Below are 23,799 nucleotides of genomic sequence, written 5' to 3' on the forward strand. Positions count from 1 at the left end.
CACCCTTTATCCACCACAGTCGGTTGTAAAAGTGACCTTCATTCTGAAGGCTGAAGATTCGATCCTCAGTGTAGGTAACTGAAAATACAATTGTGAATTATTTCTCTCGTCATGGCTGACGAGATGAGAGCATGCTATCCTCATGTATTAAATAAAGGGTTCCATTCAAAATTCCGTGCCAATTCCCAAGTTTGATAGAAAGATCTACGAGTTCGACAATATACACCTGAAGAAGGTTGGAGATTACATCGATTAAAACGTGCAAATAACATTCTAAATGAGAACAGTAATCCGAAAAATCCAAATAATATGAATCAGTTTCTATAAAAAAAATACATTTTTTGTATTGTTTAGATTATTGTTGTCATCTTGGTTGTTTTTTCCACAACGTTGCAGCCGATGTAACCTCCGACCGCCTTCAGGTGAATTCACACTGGATGTTATTGGTGAATAGTGAAAAATGCTTGTTTTTTTTGTTGTTTTTTTTTTTTTGCTTCCCAACAAACACAGCCGTTAGAAATTCAAAACACAAATAGCATCAAGTCTATTTGTTTTTTGTTTTGTTTTGTTTTTTTCTTTTCTTTTTTCTTTTTTTTTCTTTCTTTTTTTTCTTTTTTTTCTTTTCTTTTTTCTTTTTTTCTTTTTTTCTTTTTTTCTTTTTTCTTTTTTTTCTTTTTCTTTTTTCTTTTTTTTCTTTTTCTTTTTTCTTTTTTTTCTTTTTTTTTCTTTTTTTTTTCTTTTTTCTTTTTTTTTCTTTTTTTTTCTTTTTTTCTTTTTTCTTTTTTTTTCTTTTTTCTTTTTTTTTTCTTTTTTTTTTCTCTTTTTCTTTTTTTTTTCTCTTTTTCTTTTTTTGTTTTATATATAAATCCCCATCTCAAAAATACATAAGGTCAGAGGTTACATCGGCCAAAACGTGCAACTAACACAAGATGAGAACAATAGTCCAAAGAATCCAAATAATGCAACTTTCAACTCGTTCTAAACGATGAGTTACATTGTTATTCTAAGTATTTTTAAATTTAGTCGACTTAATCCCCCCCCCCCAATCTCTGAAAGTCAAGCATTTGTTCATAGGCTCCCAGTTGTGTTCCTCAACTCAGTCATGAAGTGGCCTGTAATATAGAACGCTGTGGGTAGACTGAATTGAACTTAGAATATCCACTAGGGTTCATTTTGCACTTCCTGTCTAAACATTTGAACTCCATTTTACTTGACGAAAAAGAAGAGAAAACTTGTTTGCTCTCCCGTTGCCTACCCCCATCATTACATGATTAATTTAGCATTGATAGAATTCTCATGTCTGCACGCTCTGCCACCATATAAAATCCAGGCTATTCTATTAGCATCCAATTATCTTCATTCTGAAAGGCAAGAAATGATTTTTAAACATCAGCTTGTTAATTGAATTCAACTGCATTGGATATTTGGATTTCTCTCTCTTTCTACATTCTCTATCTCGCTTTTTTTTTTCTTTTTAAATATTTTTAATATCTGAATAAATAGTTAATAATTTGGATTTCTAGATGTGTCCATGAATTTCTGAAAGATTTTATCTGCCTGTAGTATCAGTTTGCTGATTAAAAGCCATGAATTATAGAAGCTTTTACATTGTTTAATTGTGTTAGAGTTTATAATGAGTGTTAATTCAAGTCTTTGCTGAGATTATATATAATGTCAGGGGTGCGAGTTCTGTTATAGAAGCGTTGGTTTACATTTTAATAAAAAATAAAACATGTATCAGGTGCGCTTGAAAGCCAAATTATAACACAATATTACGAAAATAAACAAATATTTTACTTGTTTGAAATTTATTATTTAAATATATTTCGGAGCTAAACTCCATCCTCAGTATTTTTTTTTCTTTATTTTTCTCGCCATGTTGTAAAGTTGGAGAAAGAAAAGTCAGGCTCAAAATACAACTAATCACCTTTTTTTTCTCCAACTTCACAAGTGCTTTCAGGTAAAATATCTCTAGCCATAGCTTTTGGTGGTTGGTAAGGTTTCATGTAATTATTAAAGGAAACGAGCTTTGTTTTGGCAGCGTTGAACGTTACCATCCATTTTTGACCCCATTCTACTACAGTCTAATGGTCGTCCTCTAGGGTTGTGCCATATCCTGTCAAAAGCCTTAGATATATCCAGGGCTACTGCCCTCCCCTCCCCTGCCTTATCCAGTGCTTGGTATAAACGTTCAGGAAATTGAAGGAAATTAAGTGCCTATAAATGCCAAATCGGCAGACATATGTAGTAAACAGAGTAACCGAAAGTCAATGTTACATTCGCGCTAAAGTTGATCGCTTTTTTTCTTAATTCTCTAAAGAGGGTTCAATTTTAATTTTTCAAACAGGCTTTATAACTGTAATATTTAAAAAAAAAATAAAAATATTGTTATTTTTATACCTACAGACACTAGTGTTTCATGCTTACAATATCATAAGTGATAATTACTGCTGGTTGGGAGATTCAAACCCACTCACAAACCGATCTGTTTGTCCGTGGAATGGTCTCTACCAAACTACTCTATCAATGTTTTGCCTACAGACTTGAAACTTGATATATAGGGGGTTTGAACCTGTGGAACAATTTCAATTTGTATTTTAACCAGTAAAAATAGCTGCTAAAGGGTTAAAATTGGAAAAACAAATTGGAACTTGGCAGGCGTAAGTCAACTTAGTTTTTAAGCTTTTATATGCATCTGGACATGGCTATACTGGTAAAAAATATTTCTGGAGAGCTACGCATTTTGGTTTTAGTTCTAGCCGATGGCATCCAAGTTATTGTTATAATTGAATGATTTAGCACCCCTCCATATAATAATATACAGACAATGTAGATATATTCCTCTGGGAATCAGAGAGTTCCAAGACACCGAGAGAGAGACAGACTCTGTCCTTGTATCCTATTTGTAAATAAACCTTTTATATTGACCCTAAGTGAATGTCCTTTGTTATGATTATCTAAAGAAAGATATATCAGTTATATATATATATATATATATATTTTTTTTTTTAACTTTTTAAGTTATATATATATATATACTAGCAAAAGTACCCGTCGTTGACTGGGTTCAAAAACAGCCTACAGAAAATGGACTCTGATTTATGAAAGTATGATAGGTTATTAAAAGGAAAGGTTGTAAAGAGATAGCTTCGAATTTGGGAGTATCAAAACCAAAGCAAAATATGATGAAAGTAAAAATAAAATAGATAAACCCCATAATTTATTATACCATACCTGTTCACACTGAAACACTTATCACAATATTCTGTGGATCTATATTAAAAAACCTTGTTAAACTTTGTGACATATTTCCATTCTATGGAGGTCAGGCGCGAACGAACACCCCATAATTTTATTATATCATATTTCTTCAAACTGAAACATAATTATCAAAGTATACTTACGCAGATAGATATGAAAAGTCTTTATTAAAGTTTGTGCCTATTTCATTTTCTATGGAGGCCAGATGCGAACACAGACCCCACAATTTTATTATACCATCCCTATTTAAGTTAAAACATACTTCTCAAAGTATTATGTACATCTATATCAAAAACACTTGTAAACGTTTTTTTTTTTTAATATATATATTTTTAACTTTTGAAATCCTTATATATTGGGTGCAATATAATAATCTATAGAGAATTGACTCTATAATATTAAATACAAAATCTGCATAAATTAAGCATATATTTAAATGTATTTTATGATCAAGTCAGGCTGGGCGGCCACTACTTTATATTGGGTACAATATAATAATAAATTGAGAATTGGCTCTATAATAATACATATGAAATCTACATAAATTAAAATATCATATTTAAGTATATTTTACGACCAGACCTGCTATTATATATATACATCCACATACAGTACTGTTTCACTGTTTATCAGTGCGGCTAGACAAGCAACTACCTCAAGCCAGGATCGAAACCCGACCGTCCAAACGATAGTCAGAGCTTCTAACCATTGCGCTATTTAGCTGCTGCTATACAGGCAATGAATTAACAATGTTTTCACATTGTCCAAATACCTGAGCTCAATTTGTTTACACAAAAAGCATCGCTTAATATGCTAATGGTAATTTGTATATCACTTCCCAATATGCTCAACCTAAAATGCGGGCAGTGAATTAACAATATATATCTTTTAATAAACAAATATTTTTAATATCTACAGGTTTAATGTTACTTCATATTTGTGAGTATGGATGACATAACCATACTGCTAGTTGGATGATTCGAACCCAGGATGCAAGTATTTTGAACCCTGACTTCTTGAGTCTTGTATCATTTTTTGTTTGTTCGTTTTTTTTGTTTTTTTAATTATAAACACAAGTAATGAGATTTAGACAGTGTTCCGATCTACTAAAGGGAGAGAACTTTGCAACGCAATTAAAATTAAATCTTCAATTTAATTTCTCTCCACGTGTTCAATTTAATGAAGCTTAATAATTTTGTATTTAATAAATAAATATTTTTAATTTCCACAGACATATACTTTGTTACCTTGCAGTTATAAGCATGTTGTAACCATGCTGATGATTGCACGTGTATATATATATATATATATATATATATATATATATATATATATATATATATATATATAGGAAGCAATAAGAATGGAAAATGAATTCACAAAAATTATATGTTAGTGAATATGGATTGGCTCATTTATTTAATAATGGTATAGAAACATTTAGTTGGGGGAGAGAGGGGACTCTTTATACCAAGGTATTTCAAAGCCTAATGCTTCTCATCAGAAGAGTAAAGAAGATGCTAGGTAATATAATGGAGATGGAACATCTAGCGTGGGATTCATCAGAAACGAAATAAATCAATGAAAATATTGATGTTGTTAGAGGGAATTATATCGAATTCTAAGATAAAGGAGGAGCGTATTATAATGTAAAAAGGTGTATAGGGCTTCTATCATAGTCTTAAATAATATATCTTAAATAAATAAATATATATATATATATATATATATATATATATATAAAGTGATAATGTACAAAGCTGTGAGGACAATTCTCAACCTATATACTCAATGGATTTTTGATCTACAGACTTGAAATTTGGTATATAGGTTATTCAGACATGAAAAACTTTTGTATTGGTTTTTAATCTGGAAAAAAAGTTGCTAAGAGGTCAAAATTGAAAAATTGGTACTGGGGGGTCATCAGATTTTTTGTTTGTTTGTCAACTGTTTCACAAATGCGCATGTGTGAATCGTTCACATGACAGATTGCTTATGTTAAGAATAAGTAGGTTTGAAAATACTTTTTAAAGATCGTGTCAAGCTGGCCTAATTGTTATTGTACTTCACTCACTGTCTTTAGGTTTTGGTTTCGATCTCAGCTCAAATATTTTTTTTACTCACAAGAAGGGAAATATTTAGAAAAAACAATACTTGCATGCATATATCTCCATTTCTGTTCTGTTTTTTTTTTTTTTTTAATTTTTAATTATATTGGGTACAATATAACAATCAGTGAAGGATTGGGTTTGTTAATAATAAATGCAAAATCTGCATAAATTAAATATCTATGCTTATTTTACGATTGGGCTATGCCGGGCAGGCTGCTAGTATATATATATTTGTATATTTTGGCAGTGAGTCATTATTCAAGCACGTCTGATTGAACACAATATAGTTATTCTTTTTTTCGATTTTTCTGGATATCTTTTTCATTTGCCGAGCGGTCTTTTTAATTTCAGCTGGCATGTTCTATAAAATTGCGCCGAAAAGTTGTTGTTCGGCCATATTCCTCTCAAGCGCTTTCTATCAGTGCATCCGATTATCATCAGGAGTGATTGTTGTTATCGTTTTCTTTTTCTTTTCCTTTGAGGCTTACTATATATATATATATATATATATATATATATATATATATATAATTGGTTATAAAGATGGGTGCAGGAGGGTTGAGGGCAAATTATTTTTTTTATTTTTTAATTTCGATTTTCCTATTTTATAGTTTATTTAGTTTCTTGTTAGTTATTAAATACTGTTAATATGTTTTTTGTGTTCAATCAGACGTGCTTGAAATATATATATAAAAGAAAATTATCCTTTTGATGCCAGTCAGATGCACTTCCGATAATCTGTGCTGTCATATCGCTTCACCTTTCATGGTCTCACAGTATTGTAGATTTTCAGTTTTTGCATATCTATTTTTATATCACATATTTTTTGCATTTCCACAGAATTTAGCCTAATAAACGAAAAAAAAAAAATATATATATATATATTAAACATTAGAAGGCATAAAAAATTATGCATTAAAGGATCAAACAAAGAGTTGTGTGTATGGAAAATGTAAGTGTAACCCCTTCCACGTGAAATCATGTATAGTGAGTTGATGGATGGGAGGTAACCAACCAGAGTGAAAAGTTATGAATATTTTATATTGTTACTTTTATCGTTTAGGCGATCACATGTTTGGATGTACTTTTCCTGCATATAAGGTCATCATTTTATCTGTTGGATAATTCGGTATAGCACTTGCATGTATTAGAAGACGAAAACAATAGTGACGAAACAGTTGGATATATCAGATTGACAAAGTTCTTGCAGTTTTTAACTTTTCAATTCAGATGAACATATCTCAGCTCAAACAAAAATTTATTGATTGAAACAAGCATCATCAGAATCAATACACTTTTGCAAACACAAAACGAGTGTATTTATGCCAGTAACATAAAAATCTTACGTTCTGGTGGCGGTGAGGTGTCGTTGAAAGCATTTTTTATATCGCTTAGATTTTTTAAACATTTCTCACGCAGAAAGTTGTTGAGATGCTTGAAAAAGTGGTAGTCAGTAAGTGAGAGGTCTAGAGAGTATGGTGGATGAGGAATAGTTTTGTTGCCAAATTTGTTCAACTTCTGCAGGGTTGGTTTAGCAACGTGCAGTCGGGCATTGTTGTGGAGGAGAATTAGGCCTTTTTTGTTGACTAATGGTGGGTGTTGGTTTCGAATTTCTCATACATTTCATCCATTTGTTGAGAGTACTTCTCTGCCGTAATAATTTCGCCTGCATTCAAAAAACTGGAATGGATGAGATCAATCGCAGACTACCAAACAGTCAGCGTTACCTTCTTTGGGTGCAACTCTAGCTTAGGGAAGTGTTGTGGAGTTTCATCAGCATTTAACCACTGAGCTGAGCATCGCCAGTTGTCATAAAGAACCCACTTTTAAACACAAGTCACAACCCAGTTGAGTAACGGGTCGTTCTTGTTACGTAAAAGAAGGGAAGATGACACTTCATAACGATGGCCAATCAGTACGCTCATTATCTTCAAGACTTTTGTCGCTGCCACAAAATTTCTTAAACTACCATTGTGCTGTGTGTTAAATAGTGGTTCCTGGACCAAATGCTTTGTTGATATCATGAGGTTTTCAGCAGTTTTTCAGCCTAGCTTGAATTGAAATAAGAAAATTGTGCGAATTTGCTTTTTTTTCATCTTGTATACAACATTCTGAAAAGAAAACATAATTGTTTAAAAACGATTGTAATTTAAACGATTAGATAGAGCAAAAAACATTCTTTAAAATAATATATAAAATAAAAGTATTATACTGAAAACTTATTTGAAAAGACATCATTTGAAATCAAAATTAAAAATTCAGTAAGAACTTTCTTTTAAACCTAATATTATCCAATATGATACACATTGCATATAGGAGAGGACAACAGACATTTACTATATAAAATATGTGTGTATGTCCAACTGAAATTCAAAAACTAGAAAACAAACACCTACAAAGTTGATATATTTTTGATTGGTGTTGACTTGAATGACTAATATCTCAAATAAAAAAAAATTATTCATTTGTTGGGGGTCAAGTGGGTCAGGTTTTGTCAGGGTTTGGGGGAGGAGTCTGAGCGAGAGGTAATTGACAGATTAGTATTAGTTTTAATAGTATGTCAATGGACTTGACAGAGGTGAAAACAGTGAAGAGACAGGGATGTGGAAAAACTGAGAATGGGGGGGAGTACATCTTATTATCTCTTTTTGTTCTGGGAGTCTATACACTTGCTACCAGAAGCACCTGATGCAGCGTCAGGTTTTGTAAAGGACATGCGAAGATGGACTGCCGCTCATATAATATTTCATTGTCAATTCCAAACATGCATAGAATGAGCTTTCTTAACTTGCAAAGAGGAAACCACATTTTCTAACGTTGAACATGATAAATCCAAGGGAAATAGATATTTCTACCTCAACAGCTTCGGGATCCATAATGCAGTAGATGTAGGCATTGAATCACTATGGTTCCAGGTGAGCATTGTCTGAAGATAGTAGTTTTAATCCTACCCAAAGCAGGCCAGAGGATTAGTTGGCCAATATGTGGTGAAACAACAACAACTATGAAGATGAGGATAACTGTCCGCAAATAAATAAATATATACCCAACAATGGTGTTTTGTGTCCTGGAATTTGATTGGCTTAGCAACTGTATCATCATCCTCTGCATCTCAAGCGCATCACATACAACACAGCATCTTGCCTCGTCCATTTTGCATCAACTTTACCTATGTTAAATTCAGGTCTATTATGTTAGATCATGTTTAAACAATTCAGCCTATTGTAACAGAGCACATACGAGCGCATATGAAAATATCAGCAGCAGCCAAAGGATAGATAGCAAGTGATTGTATTAGCAGCAGGAGCAGCATTTGAACGCTTATGCAAATTGGCAAGTGTGCTTGAGTTTTCGTCTGAAGAAAAAGAAAAAAGGAGACCATGTGGTGGAAAAGAAAAAAAGTCAATGCCAAAGGAGACGGACGTGTAAAGTGAAGGCGAGAATGGGTCATATGTGGCCAACATGCAGTGGGAAGAAAGAGAAATGCTGCCAGGTGAAATGAACATGTGGCAGCAAGAGACTTTTTAAATTGGTGTCAGAAGTAAAGGTAACAATGTTAAAAAAAGAAAAAAAATGTCAACCCGGGTTTATTTATTAGGATTTGTTTCATTTGTTCCTGCAACGTTACAATATGAAAAGATTCAATCCAACACTTTATTCTGTGTTTTGTATTTCTAGCAATTATTTATGTTTAATTCCACATACACGTGTTCTTATTGCAATTGGAATATTCATGTATTCCTTTTTTTTTAGTACAAAACTAGCAAGGCTACCTGGCATTGCTCAGGATTATAAAAAACACCCTTTTTCTTCGTGTGATAAGCATACCTGACCTTTTTATATTGTCCCTAATTGTGACTTTTTTATGCTCTTATAGGATTGTTTTTAGACATTGGCTTGTATTCCCTTTGTATTCATTACTGCAACATTTTGGGTTGTTGTTGTTGTCGTCGCCGTTGTTGTCGTCGTCGCCGTTGTTGTTGTTGTTGTCGTTGTTGTTGTTGCCGTTGTTGTTGTCGTCGTCGTTGTTGTTGTTGTCGTTGTTGTTGTTGTTGTTGTTGTTGTCGTTGTTGTTGTCATCCTTGTTGTCGTTGACGTCGTTGTTGTTGTTGTTGTCGTTGTTGTTGTTGATGTCGTTGACGCCGTTGTTGTCGTCATTGTTGTTATCGTTGTTGTTGTTGTTATCGTTGTTGTTGTTGTTGTTGACGTCGTTGTTGTCGTTGACGTCATTGTTGTCGTTGTTGTTGTCGTTGTCGTTATCCGCTAAAACATTTTGTCGCTCATCATACTTGAGCAACAACATTTTGAACATCCAAATTATGTCTTGAAAAATGCTTTTGGAAGCTATCGACACAGTACAATTGGTATTATTTGCGAGTTCTGTTTCTTCTAAATTAGTTGCTCTACCAAGGCTTTAGAGTCCAGTCTACCCTACTATCTCACCCCAAACTGTATCATAAATCTGTTGCTTGACCATTAGTTTAGTAAGAACTGTAAACTTCATTTTATTAATGAAAAGAGAAGATAAACAACTATTAGACACTGTCCTCGAGTATCTAAAGTCTCTATATACATGCGGTTTATCAGGACAACCTGGTGTGAGGATATTTCACCCAACAAGTAAACTTTGACTAAATATTCAAACTAACATAGTATTCAAAACCCAAATAAAATCCCTTAAGTATAGCTACCACAAATACGGTAAATGGTGCACCTTCTCCTAATAATGTCGCATCAAGTAACAGCACGAAGTTGGATTTTCCACCAGATTAGATGAATTCTTGTCCTGGAATCTGGTAGGACCAAAAGACTACAGGAAAGCTATGATAAACTAATCAATTGGAGAGAGAAAACTTAATTTTCTTCCCTTTTTAACTAACTCACCGTTTGAGAGGTAGAAGAGAATTATTTTCGAACACAGATATCTATCTATCTCATATAGAGATCAGGTATTAGCCCCATTCAGAGTGAATATACTATATCATGCACCATAAATTATATAGACGACAATATTACATCAAGCCTTGGTAGAGCAAGTAGTTTAAGAGAAACAGAACTCTTAAATAACAACAGCTACTGTGTTCATCTCTCTCGCTCTATTTCTTGTCATTTTACTTCAGTGTATAGTCCCAGAAATAAAGCCCCGCCCCTTTGGCAGCCAAATTTTTGCCTAAAAACTGATTAAAAAGCTTGCTGCATGTCTGAATACCCTTTATGTACAATTTCAAATATTCAGATCCACAATTTGCTGACTAGTTTGCTAGAAACCGCAAAGGTCAAATCTTTTGAACTTTGACCCCTTGGCAGCCAAATTTTCGACCAGAAACCAATTAAAAACATTGCCCTATGTCTGAATCTACTTTATGTAAAATTTCATATGTTTAGACCAAAAATTGGCTGAGTAATTTGGTAGAGACTTTAGAGGTCAAATTATTTTAAACTTTGACCCCAATTTTGACCACTTAAAATTTATTGTTTTGGGCTCAAATCGAATTAAAAAGTTTGATCCATGTCCAAGTAACCTACATCTAAAATTTCAAGTGTTTAGACCCAAAATTTTAAGGAGTTTGGTAGAGTTTTCAAAGATCAAATTGTTGAACTTTGACCCCTTGACAGCCAAATTTCTGTCTGAAAACTGATTTAAAAAGATTTTCCCAAATTTTGTCAAATCTCGAGTCTGTAGACCGAAAATTGACAGAGTTATTTGGTAGGGAAATGTAGACACAAAGACAATTTCACTTTTTTAAATAATCTCAAAAAAAAGGCTAAATTGTTTAAAAAATGCTAAATTTGCAAAATTTGGCCTAAAAATGTTAAGTGGTTCTAAAATGAGTGATTGGTGTACTTGAACATTGCATTAGAAACTGAGCACCACATACAAATATTTAAATATTGACTTAAAAAAAATTTTTTTGATAATCTTGTAGACTAGTGCCCAATCGATAATAATCCACTGAAAAAAAGATGAAAATGAAAAATAATGAACGGGGTACTGCTCCCTTATGTGCACGTTTTTTTCTCTCTGTGTCAGATTTGACTTGGAAAAATTACGTTTTATTAAAATCATTAAAAAAACAATGCTTCCGGATGAACTGGCCAAAAAAAAAAATGAATAATCCTTCATCTTCTATCTTATCTAATCAATTTCTTTTATTTTTTTTTTAAATTTCAGTTAGACCGAGAATGTATAAAACAGGCCAAAGAAACTTGGGATTTGGTTTATTCTTGGTATGGCACAGAAAAAGATTGGAAGATAGAATGCGGTACTAATCCTGTTGAAGGCTGTGTACGGGGGAAGAAATCCAGTGGCGGCTACAAGATATTCCTCCTCCAGGTATGGACTTTGTTATCTTCTGAGTTTGCTTGGAAATATCAATTAATACTATATTGCGTCCATTTTGATGATTACATTGCTTTTTGGAAATTATCCAATTTGAACTTGTAATGAAAAAAAATACATCTTGTATATCTTTTATTATTTGAAAATTTGTTTATATGTTGAGAAGTGTCCTCTTTCACACACGCACATTCTCACTTTTATAGATATAATTGAAAGGTTTTTAATATCAGTTAAGAATGTTCCAGAACTCTCTTGATTGTATTCATCACCAATTCTGTTATATTTTAAGATCTATAAATAGGAGTTACTCGATGTGGAAGCCTAACACTCTTGTTAATGATGATGATTATCATCATCATTAACATTAACCACTGTCACCTCTCGCAATCTCATGTATGTTCAATCTAAAGTTTTTAACTTAAGATATTTTTTTTCTTTTATAGGCAAATCTGGATATCAGCCCACATGAATTATGGGAGGAATTGGTATTCAAGGCTCCGGAAATGCCAAAATGGAACCCCACTGTGTTAGAAAGCAGGGTAGGTCTTTCAACTTAAACATATTGCTATGACAACAAAAGCTGTTGCGCATAATTTTTTCTGGCAAAATTATTTTTTTTCTATTTTTTTTTATCATTTTACATGTTATATTTTTTTCTTGAATTTTAACAATGATAAGGAAAGTGAAAAACACTCATTTAACTGAAACCACTACCAATAATTTCCCCCACTATTTATCTGTGCCTTAACCTAAATATTCTATAAACAAAGCTTCTTTCTTAGGACTACATACCTGTGGAACTCTTTTCCATTTACCTGCTTTCCAACTGACTACAACATCATCATCTTCAAGTTCTTGATGAGCCATTCCCCTTAAGTAATCCAATTTACTAAATTTCCATTAACGATTACTACGGTATTGTCCCGTACACTAATTAACCTCAAGTGGCATCTGGGTCTTGATAAGTGGTCACTCCTTTGTAAAAAAAAAAAGATCCTATAATTTTTTCTTTAATTTTTAGTGAGGATACTGGTTTTCGCCTGATACGGAAGTATGTTGAGGAGTTTTATTTATATTCATACGATTTACATATGCGTTTTCAGATGTATTAGCGTTGAATTTAATTGCATCGAACTGCAAGCACTTGTGCCCCCACGACATAAACACCCTCGACAAACCCGACGGGCAGCTAAATCTCACCCCCACACAGTAGAGATCCCTAGATGTAAAAGATCTTTCTACTCCAATAGTTTCTTCCCCAGAACCGCTAGACTTTGGAATTCCATTCCAGGCCCCTGCTTCCCCAACTGTACTGACGTGTAGAAATTCAAGTGTAACGTGAACAGACATCTTGCTGCCCAAATCCCCACATAGTACCCCAGTAGATGTTACCCCTGATAGTAGCCCCCTACACTAAAGTGGAAATGTGCCTTGTTTGGGGTGAAAATGTAATAAAAAAAAAAAAAATAAAAAAAATATTTAAATTTCTCATCTTACCATCATAAAAGAAATGACCAGAATTATCGAAATTTCGTTTTGGTATTTTTCCTGTGTCCATATTTTTTATATCTTCAATCAAAATTTTAAGAATATTTTTTTTTTTTTACTTAAGAATCAACACTTATAAAGAACTGAAAGCCACTCGAGGATAAGGATTAATGAATGTAAGGTGGTAGTGTAGTAATCGTTAATGGTGTAAATTGGGTAGAATTTGATTATTTATGTGGACACACAACAAGAACTTGTTTACATTGGATTTGAAGGCTACAATGTTGTATTCAACCGAGAAGCAGGCCAGTGGAACAGTATTCCATAGGCAGGCATTTTTGGGAAAGAAGCTTTTATTCATGGAATCTGTGTTTGGATTTAGGCACAGAGAGTGGGGGAAATCATAGATAGTGGCTATAACTAGTCAAGTGTTTGGGGTTTTTTTGTGAAAATTTGGTAAGGGGAAACCATAAATTGGAATTCAGTCAAGCACTTGCCATGAAAATAGTGATAGAGCAGAGACAGGCTTGCAACGTCTCTTCTGTGGAAAAGAAGTTGCAGGGAAGAGAAAAAGGCATCACCTACTTGGTTTCAAAACTGGTTTTGAACTTTATCAAGTCAGGATAAGATGCACTGAACAAATGATTACAAATTTTGAAAACAAACTTTTTTTTTTTCACTATTAACTGGATTCTCTTGAAATTATGACTTTTTTCTTTTGTTTTTCAGACAATCCATCCCCTAACGGAATCGTCCGATATTTCTTATTATGTTGCTGCTGCAGGTGCCAAAGGTTTAGTGAAAAGTCGTGATTTTGTAGTTGTTCGAAGATGGGGCCATCGACGAGGGGTTTACATGTCTGTGGGAGTGAGCATCACCTATCCAGGAATGCCACCGGTAAAGAAACACGTAAGGTACGGATGCTGTATTTTCTGCTATGCTTAAAAGAATAACAACGCACTGATGCATAAAAATAGAATGCTATACCTTTATGATATGTGGCATGAAAGAAGTATGGTGTTAATTGAGAAGGAAGACACGCACAAGAGTTCATTTTGTAAAAGATATGAATCGTACATGTATTTTAACTTTTCTTTGGACACATCAGGTTATACTTGGGTAGGAGGCCGGATGTATTTTCAAATATAGTTGACTTTATTGGTCCCCCAGTTTATCGGAAAGGGACCTATGTTTTCAGTGGCGTCCATCCATGCATTCGTTAGTCCAGACGATTGCCAGATAACCGTCCATTAGTTTTTCTTGAAGTTTTGCTGCAAATTGTATTTCATTAAATAGATGTGCACAGTAAAAAAAATTTTTTGTGAAAATTTCCTTGCAGCCCCAGGGACTCAAAAGAGGTCAAAAATGCCCCAAAATGGCCAAAAATGATACATTTTGACCCATAGCGTTTGATCCATCCATTAGATTATTCTGAAACTTGGCAAAAATTGTTCTTAATATAAATCCAGCATGGGTGACTCTGGAAAAATTCTGGTTTGCGTCCCCAGGGGCTTTCAGTGCTAAAAACGCCCCTTTTTGTGGCTCTTTCTTCATATTTCTCAACAAAAACTTGATATGTCTGACTATATAGTGGTTTTTCATGGTGGTCAACTCAAATACACATACAAAATTGTAAAAAAAATACACTTTGTACCCGATAACTTTTGCCCCATCCATTAGATTTTTCTGAAACTTGTCAAAAATGTGAAGGCAACGTTGGCCCTTCACACTTCTCACATTCATCATTTCTTCACTATTTTTTGTGACGTCATCTTACATGGAGCACCAGAGGTAGACCACGCATACGTGGCTTGTTTTGTTTTGAAACGTGTTTATGTTGTGAAAAACGATAAACATAAAACAAAGAGATAATTAAGATAACTAAGAAAAGATCCACACACATATTTTCATCTATATCTGTCTGAAATATGAAACCTTGGCTTTTCCTGTGTGACACTATGTACTATATATATATGCACACGTAATAGCAGGGAGGAGGGGCTTTGCCCAGTTGTAAAATACACTTAAATATAATATTTTAATTTGGGCAGATTTTGTAAAGATTTTTATAGAGTCGTGATTTCAAAAGTAAAAATATAAACTTCAGCCCCTGTCCCACCGACGAAATGTTGCATCCTTCTGCCTCTTACAAGTATTTTAATGGTGGATGCTCTGACGAACTACAAGCCCCTCGACAAAAATACCCCCGACAACCCCAACAAGCAGCGAAGTCCCACCCCTACACAGTTGAGATCCCTAGATGTAAGAAAGCCTTTTACTCTAATAGCTTCTTCCCCAGAACTGCAAGACTTTGTAATTCTCTCCGGGTTTCCTGCTTCCCCAACTGTACTAACATGCAGAAGTTCAAGTGTAATGTGAACAGACATCTTGCTGCTAAACTCCCTACATAGTACCCCTGCAACTTAGGTCCCTGATAGTAGCCCCCTACATCAAAGTGGCAACATGCCTTGTTTGGGGTTAAAATGTAATAAAAAAAATTAAATTTAAAAAAATAAAAAATAAGTATTTGGGTACCATCAGCTAGAATCGAAACTGAAAGCTAAACTGTAGCATTCAAAGCTGATGACGTTACCACTGTACCAGTGTGACACACATTTTAACCGGCTAAAGACCCATAAAAGAAGGGTCCATAAAAATCCAATCATTTGAGACCTTTAGCACGGCTCTGCGATTTTAACTTTTGGAAGAAACAGAGTTTGAAAATATGGAGACAGATAATAATGAGTTTTATAAAATAGATTTCTGTGGAAATATATATTTTTTTCAATTATATTATTATTTATACAATTCTTTAATTTATGAAGAATTACAAAGCATATAATAAATAAATGACAAAAGTCTTTATTCGAAATTTCGAGATGTTAACCATTGTACAATTTTTTCCTTTAATTACATTCACATGAACAAAAGAATTTATTCTGCCTTTAATTCATCAAAAGAAGAAGCACTTATCAGTTCATTAAAAGAAAATGCATTTGGGCATGATTATAAAATCCAAAAAATAAATTAATTGATTGATATAATAATTAAATGAATGGTTTTGGGCTACAAAGCAGGTGCTGTCAAGACTTGTGCATGGCAATGTACTTAAAGAAGGAAAAAATCGTAGTATAGTCAACATCTTGAAATTTGGAAATATAGATTTTTGTCATTTATTTGTTACATATATATAGCTTCTAAAACACTTCTTCCTGATACTAACAACCACTTCTGTAAGGTCTGACGAGGCTGTTAGATCGTAAACATGGTCCAACATCTCAAACATATGTAACCAAACAGATAAAACAGTAATAAAAAAAATAAAACACAAATTTGCTCTGCAATAGTATTGAGCACTCTCTTCAGGTTTTTACTAATTACCAGTTTTACCAAATACATATATATGTATATATATATGTATATAGCTAACATTTTAACTTGATACCTGAGAATAAGATGTGTTGAAGGATAAATAAGTGAAAATATGTATACTAGCTACCTGTGTCCTGGCATTGCCCACGGAAATAACTTAACTCAAAATGCATGCTTAACCTTAAACAATCTATCGCAAACACATATCCTACAATGTTGAAAGTAAATCCCAAGAAATCGTTTGTCATATTTTGTCAATGTTACATATTAGGAGTAATAGTAATTTCAGAAATTTAAAAAATTATTTGTACTTGCGCAGTTTATGGACAGTGTTGGAATAATGTCATTATTTAGAAACCCTGTATGAACATGTAGAGGAGAGGTGCTTAGTTAACTATATCTATAAAAGTGAAATTGTCTGTCTGTGTGTGCACATTTTCCTACCAAATTACTCTACCAATTTTTAGTCTACAGACTCAAGATTTGGCATAAGGAGTATTGAGATTTGAGAAAATCTTTTTAATCAGTTTTTGGCCAGAAATTTAGCTGTCAAGGGGTCAAAGTTCAACCCTATCAACTCTACCAAACTCCTCCACCAATTTTGGGTCTAAACACTTCAAATTTTAGATGTAGGTTCCTTTGACAGGGATCAAACTTTTTAACTTGATCTGAGCCCAAAACAATAAATGTTAAAATTGAAGTCAAAGTTAAAAAAAAATTTGATCTCTCTGCCAAATTTTGGTCTAAACATTTGAAATTTTTACATAAAGTGTATTCAAGCTCTCTTCAGCCGATACTCATGAGTATCGGCTGAAGATAGCTTGATATTGGTATCTAAAATAGTTCCCCAATTATCAGGTTTGAAACCGACGGTACCAATGACTTATCTAAACTTTACATAAATGAAACATAAATGATATGCTCTTATCTTCATTTTTTTCCTTATAATAGAGCACTCTGCTGAAATCTTTTTTTTCAAAAAATATAATTAATTTATATATATATATATATATATATATATATATATATATATATGATGTAATAAAAGAAAAAAATGAAAGGCAATTGCAACTTATCTCCCTATTTTCAGATTTTGTAATCATGCATGTATTTTCTTTTATGATTTGATAGGTGCTATTTTTTTTCTGATGAGTTAAGGGCAGAATAGATTCATTGATTGATATAAAATGAATGATTTTGCACTACGAAACAGGTGCTGTCACAAATTGTGTAAATGTCAACATATTTAAAAAAGAATAAATTGTAAGATGGTCAACATCTTGAAATCTGGAATATAGACTTCTGTTATTTATTTGTTATATGCTTTGTAATTACATTGAGCTTCATAAATTAAAGGATTGGAATTAATAAAAAGTGAAATATAATTGAAAAAAAAAAAAAAAGTATTTCCACACATTAATATATATTCGTAAAAAACATTCATAATTGCCTAAAATATACTCTCCCATGGGAGGGGGGGGGGTCAGGATGTTATTCTCGACTAATCCACAAACTTTAATATTTTATGTTTATTGTCACAATTACATATTTTCATATTTTTATCTGCCTGAAATATTAAGCTCTGACATTTGCTGCATGACACTACATTCTTATCTGCCAGTACGACTGCGTTCATCTCTGTTTTCAGCTTTTGTTTCGCTTGCGTGTTTAAATATAGTACGACACGTAATTCTTAAACTTGTATATATACTAATACATCTTACCCTTCCCCCTCGGCGTTGCCCGATCGTAAAATAGGGTTAAATTTGATGTTTTAAGTTATGCAGATTTCATATTTATTGTTATAAAGTCAATCTTCTATTGATTATTATATTGTACCCAATATAAAGTAGTGATTTCAAAAGTTAAAAAAAAAATGAGTTGTGTGCCATCAGTTAGAATCGAAAACAAAACTTCTAACTCTCCAGCATTATTTGTTAGTGTCTGAGTCACATCCATGCGCATGTAAAAACTTTTAAAATTATGTTGTTTAAAGTATAAATGTATATTTGTGCATGCATAGAAGTAACACGTTTAGTTGACTTATGCTTGCTAAGTTCCATTGTTTTTTGGGGGGTTTTTTGTTTAATTTTGACCTTCTTGGCAGCTATTTTTTACTGGCTAATAACCAAATCCAATTTATTCCACAGGTCCAATTCCCCTATCCATCAAGTTTCTGTAGATCAAAAATCAAAAATAGTTTGGTAGAGATCATTGAGCACACACACACAAGGTCACTTTTTTATATATATATATTAGTGATGCGATGATTCCAATATTTTTTCCAATTCCGTACTAAATTTCCAATTCCGATACAATTACCGATTCTGATTCTTTATAAAATTCTAAATATTTAACTATAAAAGTGTTATTTTGGCCTGATTACCGTAAAAACATATCTTAACTGTGCATATACTTTCCCAAACGTTAAAAAAAAAAAGCACTTGTGAGGAACTGATATAGAGATTTTTGTCTTACTGAAAGTTTAAATTAATAAATATTTATTATTTTATTATTACTACAAGCAGTGGAAGAAGTTTCTTATATCAAAATCAAACAAAAAAGATAATTTAAGGAATCAGTTTTGATATCGGAAAGTAGGTTCAAATTTTTCTGATACCGATTCCAATACCCCAGAAAGCTCTGATTTTTCCGATTCCCGATTCTGATTCCGATTGCTTGTCCCAACACGAATATATATATATATATATATATATATATATATATATATATATATATATATATATATAAAAGAAGTAGTTAATAAAACATGTTAAAAACCACTTTGAAAAAGAGTTAAAAATATTTAATTTTAAAAAGGAAACACTAAATAAATCCACTTATTTAGTGTTTCCTTTTTAAAATTAAATGTTTTTAACTCTTTTTCAAAGTGGTTTTTAACATGTTTTATTAACTACTTGCTCTTTTTTCCACCCCCATTCTTTTTTCTACCACCATTCTTTTTTTCATCTCCATTCTTTTTTTCATCTCCATTCTTTTTTTCATTTTCGTTTTTCTTTTTATTCTCATCATTATTCTTTTTTCTTCATTTTTCTCCTTTTCCTTCTCCCTCTCATTTTTTCTTCTTCTTTTAAGTTATGTTTCTCTATTATTGAAATAAATGCGATTTTCTTTTCTTTCTCAAGAGGGGAGAATGGTCCTGGAGGTGTACTGCTTGCTCCTCTTCCAGGGGAAACAAATAAATGTGCATTCATTTGGTATTGCAACACAAATCTAAAGGTAAGTACTAATATTCTTTTGTCTAAAAATTTGTTTCATTTAAATCTTTTTCTAAAAACTCACCCAAAATTGTATCCTATTTAACTCGAATGCCTTTAGCATGCTTCTACACATACTATAAAAACCCAAACACACAGATTTCTTCCTCTTTTCCGGTATTTGTTTTGTTTTTTCACATACAACACACATGGTCACATCACAATCCAGCCTGCACCTCGGCATACCGGAAACCCCCAATAAAGTTTTATATAATCACCATTTTAATATAAATGCAAATAACATCCAGGATTTTTTGAAAATTGTCACTTTTATTTATGTAAACAATATAATTATATTATTTATAAATTAAATATTTAGACGTCTTCATATATGTAATTCTGAATGTTTTTAGATGAAATGTGAATGTTTTTAGATGAAATGTGAATGTTTTTAGATGAAATGTGAATGTTTTTAGATGAAATGTGAATGTTTGTATGACGTTGATTAATCGGACAATTATTCTCATCTTGCATGACATCTTCATATACGCTACAACAATGTAAGAGAGGTAATTCTCTCATAGCATTCGGGATGAATGGTTTATGATAAATAAGTGAACTTTATTTCTATTGCCATAATAATTTTTAAAAAATCAAAATTTGTGTGTGTGTGTGTGTATATATATATATATATATATGTAAGTAAATTTTTGGTACAGCAGAATGGAAGGAGAAATTTCAGAGGAAACAAAATTTAATTTAAATACCAAAAAAAAAACAAGAAATGGGCAGGTGAAATTAAAATTTTTCCCTAAGGCCTTATCGTCTGACCCTCTAAGAGGAAACGTCAGAATGATAGATTAAAAACTAAGAAAACGAATGAGGGAAGAGGGGAATTTTGGTTACAGTTGGAAGAACAGTGGAGAAAAAAAAAAAAAAAAAAAAAAAAAAAAAATCTCACTGTTCAGGTGGTTTTAAATCAATGAATATCTCCAACTGATGTCTAAGAATCTTTTGTCTACACAGGCTAGGTCGAGAGTTTTTAATAACTAACGCCTCAATGATATTGAGATGATAGTTCGACCTAGCACTGTATAAAACAGAAAACCACCCATCGGAATATTGATCGGCACACCTATTTATACTCAACAGGTGATCGCCAATGGCAGACTCATGAGCCTGGGAGTGCCCGGATGCTCTTGAAACCTGGTGTAGTCGAATATCCCGAGGGATATGTTGGGATATTCTCATTTCTAATCTTTGGGACGTTTTGCCAACGTAGTCAGCTCCACACTGACAAACGAATTTATAAACAACAGAGTTCTTTTGAATGGTTGGCAAAACATCTTTACGAAAAGAAGAGAAAAAGGTTCGAGTTGTGTAAACTACTCTAAGCATAGTAGCTGGAAAACATCGTTGAGTAGCAGAAGAAATCCTTTTAACAATATGAAGGCCATCAGGACCCAACCATGGTAATTTTAGATAAATGGGACAACGTGATGGACCAATATGTTTACCGCTATTAAATGTAGTAATTTTATGTTCAATAGTAGATTTTATTATATTAATGGGATATCCATTATTAAGAAAAATAGTTGTAATTTCACCAAGTTCCGTATCAAGACGGTTTGGTGAACAAATCATAAGTGCACGATGCGTAAGAGCGCTAATGAGGTTTATTTTTCTAGACTGAGGGGCAAAAGAAAACCAATTAAGATAGAGCCCTGTAAATGTAGGTTTTCTATAAACAGAGGTCTCAAACGTAGTACCAACTTTAGAAACACGAACGTCGAGGAATGGGAGAGAGCTACAGTCTTCAACCTCCATAGTAAATTGTAAAGATGGATGCAGGTTGCAAAGAAGACCAAGAAACTGTTTAGCTTCGCTCCGAGAGGGAAAGCATGCAAAAGTATCATCAACGTAGCGTGTGTAGAATGCTGGCTTAATAATTTTGGAAAATAATTTATTTTTTTTAATTTTTTTTTTATTTTTTATTTTTTATTTTTATTTTTTTTTTTCTCCACTGTTCTTCCAACTGTAACCAAAATTCCCCTCTTCCCTCATTCGTTTTCTTAGTTTTTAATCTATCATTCTGACGTTTCCTCTTAGAGGGTCAGACGATAAGGCCTTAGGGAAAAATTTTAATTTCACCTGCCCATTTCTTGTTTTTTTTTGGTATTTAAATTAAATTATGTTTCCTCTGAAATTTCTCCTTCCATTCTGCTGTACCAAAAATTTACTTACATATTTTCGAGGTCGGTACAACTCACAATTTATCAAAACGTTAAACAAAGTTATACGTATTAAAAATAAGTTAATCGTTTTGAAGTGTAGGATGGAATTTCTTAAATCTTGCCGCCTAAATCATGTTGCTCCCGGTTATATCTGCCATCGTATTTCTAAAATTAAATGTAGAAATACATTGGCAGTTCAACGTGTTTTCCTACAAGATGAAATCCTGTTTAATTCTGATACATATAATTCGTTACGTAGTAAACTCCTTTTTCTTTGGGCCATGGTTTGGAAAGAACTATCTTTCTTTGATAAACTCCGTTTTTCTAGGTTTTTATCCATCGGTGATAATTTTACCCGTATTAAATGTACTTCTTCTTATGATAAATATTTAAAAAATTTAATTACTAAGAAGTTTGGGATTATATCAAATTTGGATAAACATATATTTAATTATTCTTCTCATGTTTTGTCCACTACAGAAGAATTTGTTTTATATGCTGGCTTACAATTTTGCATTCCTCCCCCTTCTGTTGATAAAATCTCAGTATTTAGTGAAATTGAATTATTGTATACTCAATTAAAACACCATTCGCCTATCTCTACTGATGAATTAACTAGTGTTAAAATTCAGTTGGGCGAATTAGGTCGGAGGTTTTCTGCCATAAATACTAAATCTAGTGATTTTGTTTGGCAGAAAAATCATTTTGAAGCTGCAAAATTAATTAGGTCTAATCCCGACATTTACCTTTCTCGCCCGGATAAAGGATCGGGCGTTGTTATACTTAACAAAACGGATTATATCTCCAAAATGTTACAAATCTTGGACGATAAAAGTAAGTTTCTCCGTTTGGGTGATTTATGCCATGATGATACTTTTCGTATGGAAATAAAAATCCAGAAAAGATTTCTTCAACTTCATAAAAGCGGATTTATTTCTAAGGAGATTTATGATAGAATCCGACCCATCGGTTCTCAAAGGCCTAGAATGTACGGTTTACCCAAGGTCCATAAACCCAACATTCCTTTGCGACCCATTTTATCTATGTTGGGTTCTGCACAACACGAACTTGGTAAATGGCTAGTTGACCTTCTTAAACCTGTGCTTTCTTTTTATTCGGTCCATTGTATCTCTGATTCTTTTCAATTCGTATCTCAGATACAAAAATTACCTTTATCTAAAAATACCGAGTTCTTGGCTTCCTTTGACATTAATAGTCTTTATACTAATATACCTTTGGATGAAACCATTGGTATTTGTGCTGACTATCTATACCGTGGCCCCTTAAAATCTCCACAATTTCCTGAACGAATTTTTGTTGAACTAATGGAACTTGCTACTAAATCAGTCTCCTTTAGTTTCAACAACATTATGTACCGTCAAATTGATGGGATATCAATGGGTAGCCCTCTTGGTCCTTCGTTAGCCAACATTTTCGTTGGATTTTTGGAAAACGAATTATTTTCCAAAATTATTAAGCCAGCATTCTACACACGCTACATTGATGATACTTTTGCATGCTTTCCCTCTCGGAGCGAAGCTAAACAGTTTCTTGGTCTTCTTTGCAACCTGCATCCATCTTTACAATTTACTATGGAGGTTGAAGACTGTAGCTCTCTCCCATTCCTCGACGTTCGTGTTTCTAAAGTTGGTACTACGTTTGAGACCTCTGTTTATAGAAAACCTACATTTACAGGGCTCTATCTTAATTGGTTTTCTTTTGCCCCTCAGTCTAGAAAAATAAACCTCATTAGCGCTCTTACGCATCGTGCACTT

General features: G+C 32.9%; 1 protein-coding gene across 5 annotated transcripts in view; it reads left to right on the plus strand.

Annotated features, from left to right (window-relative positions):
- The window catches only part of LOC145246580 (stAR-related lipid transfer protein 3-like), a 261,902-nt gene that overhangs the window by 232,978 nt on the left and 5,125 nt on the right, over window positions 1–23,799 (plus strand). For all 5 annotated transcript variants that reach the window (XM_080108192.1, XM_080108193.1, XM_080108191.1 and 2 more), the window contains 4 exons: window positions 11,545–11,706; window positions 12,156–12,251; window positions 13,930–14,114; window positions 19,719–19,812. In XM_080108192.1, coding sequence (XP_079964318.1) covers window positions 11,545–11,706; window positions 12,156–12,251; window positions 13,930–14,114; window positions 19,719–19,812 — 537 coding nt within the window. The remainder of the gene's footprint in view (window positions 1–11,544; window positions 11,707–12,155; window positions 12,252–13,929; window positions 14,115–19,718; window positions 19,813–23,799) is intronic.

This window comes from Euprymna scolopes, chromosome 24, assembly GCF_053919585.1.
Source record: "Euprymna scolopes isolate OS-2025 chromosome 24, ASM5391958v1, whole genome shotgun sequence".
NCBI classification, from domain to species: domain Eukaryota; kingdom Metazoa; phylum Mollusca; class Cephalopoda; order Sepiida; family Sepiolidae; genus Euprymna; species Euprymna scolopes.